This window comes from Coenobita brevimanus, chromosome 43, assembly GCF_032717465.1.
Source record: "Coenobita brevimanus isolate Jiangsu-jjx chromosome 43, ASM3271746v2, whole genome shotgun sequence".
Classification (NCBI taxonomy): domain Eukaryota; kingdom Metazoa; phylum Arthropoda; class Malacostraca; order Decapoda; family Coenobitidae; genus Coenobita; species Coenobita brevimanus.
Window position 1 is genome coordinate 2700001 of NC_136996.1, and position 6422 is coordinate 2706422.

A 6422-nucleotide genomic window follows, 5' to 3' on the forward strand; every position below is an offset into this window, starting at 1 on the left:
ATCAGTTCATTATTCAGCAGGGGAGTATCCGTGTTTATTTCACAGGTTTGAGCACTTTTATTGGGTTTTCAGTTGACCGTCAGTTATCATATTTCTTACATCTTAACACACACACACACACACACACACACACACACACACACACACACACACACACACACACAGGCCCTAACACACTCAGTCTGCATCAGGGAACGATCAGACATATATACCGTACTGAAATGGAAAACGGATATCCCATCAGTGTATGTAAATTTACCTTATAAATATGTATCACTATAAAAAACACATTAAAATACGCATTATCTTCAGTAAATGCCACAGTTCCGTCTCCAGCATGATAATAAAATGAATATGAACGAAATACGAAGTTCTGTAATTCCGTTCTTCGCTCAGACGGCTCGCGAACACAAGACGATGAAATATGGAAATGGTTAAACAGCAATTCTAAAAGTCGATTGAAATTCAGGCGAGTATGCTAAGACTTTGAGGCGGTGTTCGCGTCTGCATCAGGGAGCGTTGCATACAAGGTTAATATATTCACTAAGTTTCTTCTACTTCGTTCTTACTTTTTACTTATATTGATGTGCCAAGGCGTCTTCTGTTATTTCATTCTTGCTTTTTTGACGATTTTACTATTTTTCATTATTATTATTATTTTGTTATTTTAGTGAGCTTCGATAATGCAGGGATTAAAGAGATAATCATTAATATTTACAGTATAAGAGGGTCTTCTAAATGAATAAACTGTTCTCTAGGTAACCAGAATGAATAAAAGAGGTGTCATCGAACAGAAAGGATCACTACCATGCGTTACGGTGATGTTTAGCGTTACGGTGACAGTGTGAAAGTAAGGGCATAAGGGAGATTAGGAAGAAGGCAGGACAAATACAAGACACAAATGATGAAATAAAAGACAGTCGAGCTAGAACAATGTTATAATTTAGACGGTCACTCGGGGGGTCGGGAACAGAGCACGACAGACACGAAACGCAAAGAGTGAAACAGATGGCGGTGATTTAATGCAGGTGTGTTTATTTGATTGCTGCGGACAGGTGAGGGCGTCCACCACACACAGCAAGTGGTAATCAGTGGGACTCGAACCCACGTCAAACCCTCCTCTGAACACGAACCCAATCACCTGTTCTGAAGGTGGGCGAGAAGCGTCAGGCACGGATTTGGGGTGGTGGGGAAGGAGAGGAGAGAAGGATGCATTCCCCCCTACTTTCGGGAGACCAGTAAGTATTTATAATGATACAGCAATGTTTGTTTACCAAAATATGTGGAAAAAATATCTTACATTAAAGCTGTCATAGAACCATTTCAATGAAGGGAGGGATATAGTAATAAATTTTTAGGAATTTGGTAATGAGTCAACATGAATTCAAATTTTCTAGGCATTATCCCTCCCTTTCCCCCCTTTTTAAAGTGCTGGATACGGCCCTGCACCGTGGCGTAAGAGGATACAGCTCTCTCGCCGGGACACCGCACGTAATCTACAACCTCGTTACTCTTGCCACTTTATTTTCACGCCTACCAACATTATCACCACCTAACGTTATTCTCCCAGCCATCTTCACGGGCACAGTTAACTTTTCGTAGCTTTGTGCCTTCGTTACCAATTTATCTTTACCTTAATTATTTTGCACCTTTACGCCCACCATCTTTATCTACAGTTAACATCGTTCTCGAGAGCATCTGTATTAGCACTGCCAACATTCTATATATAACCAAATGCCTTACTAATTTGTCTATCTTCTTTACTTATTTACCCCACTTATCTCTCGCCTCTACTCACACCCTCCTTACCCCTGCCACTTTATTGCACACACACCTACTTTATTAGCAGGTATTTTTCTCGCCGCCATATTTACCTGCATAATTAAGCCTCTCCTCTCTTATATCGTCCTTATTCGCCTCCTTTACTTTTTCTTCGAGATCAAGGAGTCTGGAATTATAACTTTCTATAACTATGACTTTCTATAACGTTCTTAACTTTTTCTTGTTCTTGTTTTGGTTGGAGAAAATTTTGGATTAAACCACTGTCACGCCTATAGCAGCAAATTTATGATCTTTTTGCAGGGTGTATTGTTCCCAGCGCTGCCCTTGTAGCCTGTTCTCTCTGTACACATTTTCATATTAATTTTTTAGTTACAAATACAAGCAAATGGATATTTTTACAGACAAGAAGCAAACCCTATGAAATGTAGTGCACTTTTACGCATATGAAAGGAGGGGATTTTGAATTTGGCTCTCTGTTATCTTGTTTTTGTTTTATTTTTCTTGGACGGATTAATCTTGCGGGCTTCAAGCGTTTGGTTCCTTCTTCCTTGCATTAAAAAAAAATATGATGTACCAGTATACTCTGTTTACTTTAACCTGCCCTAAATTTTCGTTTTCTTTTCAGCTTATTTCACGTACCGCAGTGGCAGAAAAAGACAATGATGATGATGATGATGATGATTATGATGATGATGATGATGATGATGATGAGGAGGAGGAGGAGGAGGACGAGGAGACTAAGAAAAGGGAAGAAGCAGAGGATGAAAATAATGATGATGATGATGATGATGATGATGATGATGATGATGATGATGATGATGATGATGATGATGGAGGAGGAGGAGGAGGAGGAGGAGGAGGAGATGATGGAGACGGAGAAGCAAGAAGATGAAGAATAGGAGGAGGAGGAAGAGGAGGAGGAGGAGGAGCGCGGTCACCTGAAGATATATGGCGGCGCTTAAAACTTGACACATAAATAAATAACGGTGAGGCAGAGTGGACCGCCATCCCTTGCCCAGTTCCATCGGGTGGAAAGAGAGAGAGAGAGAGAGAGAGAGAGAGAGAGAGAGTGTGTGTGGTAGTGAAGGAAGTAGTTATTTTTACGATATTCTCAACATCAAAGTAGAAATGGGTAGGGTAGGTGGAGGGAGTGGAGGGAAGGATGGGTGAAGAAGGGTGGAGGGAAGAGTGGGTGGAGAGAAGTGGAAGTACGGACCTTGGGATTGCAGTGGGCGGCGGGGCGGAGTAAGGCAGAGGTTGGTGGTGGGGGTAACGCGCCCTGTGAAGTAAAGCATTGTACACTTGCATTAAAAAGTATATAAAAACATTTCCATCTTTATATTTTGAAACAATGGACGAAGCACTGAAAAAAAAAATCCAATAACTTTTCATATATGTGAAAAAAAAAAACAGCTTAAAAAAAATCCAATCGTGTCTTGATGATTTTGTTCAGCTTATGATGATGATGATGATGATGATGATAAATATTGATACAGTAGTAGCAGCAGCAGCAGCAGCAGCAGTAGTAGTAGTAGTAGTAGTAGTAGCAGCAGTAGTAGTAGTAGTAGTAGTAGTAGTAGTAGTAGTAGTAGTAGTAATAATAATAATAATAATAATAATAATAATAATAATAATAGAAGGCCTGAATACAAGTCACATGGCTTTTAATTACGATCTGTGGGTCATATTGCAAATGACTCCAGACGAAAATATTCACACACACACACACACACACACACACAAAGAGATAAGCAGATACAGGCTGATAATAAGCGTTGTATCTTTTTATCTTATTCTTTAGTATATTTTTATTTTTCACTTTTTCGTCGTTTTCTCCAAGGGCAAACATTTTTATCCTGAAACAGCGAGAGAAACTTAGCTTAATTATGCCCTCACGTGTGTGTGTGTGTGTGTGTGTGTGTGTGTGTGTGTGTGTGTGTGTGTGTGTGTGTGTGTGAGAGAGTTACATAGAGTTACATAGATACACAGACCACACAGACCTTACGGTCCCTACGAGGTGGTCCGGCCTTAATCCTAATATAGTGCATAGGAGCAGGAGAAAAAGATAGCACAGCAGAAGAGAGAGAGAGAGAGAGAGAGAGAGAGAGAGAGAGAGAGAGAGAGAGAGAGAGAGAGACAGGAGGGGGGAGGGGTCGATGTTGGGCTTGGGTACAAATGCTTAAAGGGTCTTTTATCTCAGTCACCCCCCCCCTCACTGAATGCGCGGTCGGGCTATAGGTGTATATAGATAAATAGATAGACAGACAGACCCAGAGTTGGACGTGAGAGAGAGAGAGAGAGAGAATATTCCTTTTGTAGCTACCTGCTTAAGACTTAATAAACACAATAAACACACTTAATAAGGACAATAAACACAATAAATATAATAAACACTTAATAAGCAAAATAAACATACATAATAAATACTAACACACAATAAACACACTTAACAAACACCACCTAAACACAATAAACACTTAATAAATACTAACACAATAAACACACAATAAACAAAATAAACACACATTTAATAAACACACATATAATAAACACAATAAATACAAACACTTAAACCACCTAAATTAACAGCACTTAACAACCACATACACACTTAATAAACATCACGTAATAAACAAACACACTTATTAAAATCAAATTCAAATTCAAATTCGGCTCCCAGGTAGGCATTTAGCCTGTCAGGTGGATCAGCCGTCTCCAGTTGGTTCTCTCAAAGGCCTCTTGATTTCTCAATGCTTCGATGTTATCCATACCTCGTCTGTCCAACAGTTCCTCCACACCATCTCTCCATCTTTTCCGAGGTCTTCCGACTGATCTTCTGCCATCAGGTCTCCAATTCCATCTCTCCTTCACTATTCTTGACTCGTCCATCCTCTCAACATGTCCTAGCCATCTCAGTTGTGAATTTTCGATTACTTTTCTCACCGATGTTACTCCAACCATTTCTCTTATTGTTTCATTCCTGATTCTGTCTCTCCTTGTTTTGTCCACTATTGCTCTCAGTGGTCTCATTTCTGCTGCTTGAACTCTGCTCCAGTCTCGGGTTGTCAGAGTCCAGCTCTCAGATGCGTATGTGAGTATAGGTGTTAAAATAGACTGGAATATAGTTCTCTTTGCCTCCAGTGGTACATATCTGTCTTTGAGTATTGGATATAGAGAGCATACACATCTGCTATATTTAGTTATCCTTTCGGTGATCTCTCTCTTATTCTTATCTCCCTCCTTCGTAAAAATACACCCCAGATATTTTACAAGTTCTACTTCTTTGACCTGATCGCCCCCAACTACTATATCATCCGCATCATCATTTTGCTTTTTCACAGTGAGTATTTCTGTTTTGTTTATGTTTATTGTTACTCCTGCTTCTTCAAAACATTCCCTCCAGCACTCCAAAGCTCTTGTTAGTTGTGGCCGGCTATTACTCCAACATGCGATGTCGTCTGCGTAGGCCAATATATCCCCTTGCTCTTCATTTCCAAACCTTTCCTTGAATCTTTTAATTATCATGTCCATATAAGAAATAAACAGTAATGGGGATAGTACACTTCCTTGTTTCACCCCAGTTTCCACTTCAAACCAAGTATCTTTTTCATACCCCGTTCGAACCTTACATTGATGAGGGTCATATGTACTCTTAATGGCCCTCTTCAATTTCCCAGTGATTCCATATTCCTCTACAAGACACCTCCATAGCTTTTTCCTAGGAATTGAGTCAAAAGCCTTTGACAGGTCAATAAAGGCAACATATAGGTCCTTGTTATACTCCCAGCATTTTTCCATCACCATTCTGAGTACAAATACCGGGTCCGACGTGCTTCTGTCCTTCCTGTACCCAAACTGCTCTTCTCCTAGTCTGTCTTCAATTATAGATCTTGCTCTTTTCTCTATAATTCTTTCGTAGAGTTTAGCTATGTGGTTTATAAGCGATATGCCTCTGTAATTATTACACAGTCCCGAATCACCCTTTCCTTTAAATATGGGCACTATGATGGTTTTGCCCCAATCCGATGGAATTTTTCCATTTACCCATGCTTCATTGACCACTCTTAACACTGTTTCTTTTAGTCGATTACTTCCATTCTTGATCAAACACAATAAACATCACTACTTAATTTGAGAGGGAGATGAGCAGGGTACAGTGTCCAGTGTGTGTGTGGTTGTAGGTGTGAGGACAGAAAAAAAAGAAAGAAAAGAAGCAGAGAGAGAGAAAGAAAGAAAGGAGGAAAAGATGGACAAGAAAGACAGAAGGAAGGAAGGATGCAAGAACCGAAGGAAAGTAAAAGAATGAAAGAAAGTGGATAGGAAAAGAAAGGACTGCGGAAGAGAGGGAAAGTAAGGTAGGAGAGAAATAAAACAGAAAGGAAGGGAGAGGAGAGGAGAAGAGGGAAAGAGTTAGGGAATGGAAAAAAGGGAAGAGGAACGATGGAAAGAAAAGAACAAGCTAATGAAGGAAGGAAAGGAAGGGAAAAAGGAGAGAAAAACGGAGAGATAAAAAAAGACGGTGTAGAAAGGGGAGAGATACAAGAAAATAAAGAAAATGGAAGAAAAGATAGAGAAGGATAAAAGAGGAAATAAAAGAAAGGAGACGAAAGGAAATAACTCCCCTGCATGAGCGACTTTAA

General features: G+C 39.8%; 1 protein-coding gene across 1 annotated transcript in view; it reads right to left on the minus strand.

Moving 5' to 3' along the window:
• LOC145397789 (uncharacterized) overlaps positions 1-5586 on the minus strand; it is a 49259-nt gene extending 43673 nt beyond the window's left edge. Inside the window, exon 1 of the mRNA XM_080270812.1 lies at positions 5412-5586. Coding sequence (XP_080126938.1) covers positions 5412-5586 — 175 coding nt within the window. The remainder of the gene's footprint in view (positions 1-5411) is intronic.
• Between the last annotated feature and the right edge of the window lie 836 nt (positions 5587-6422).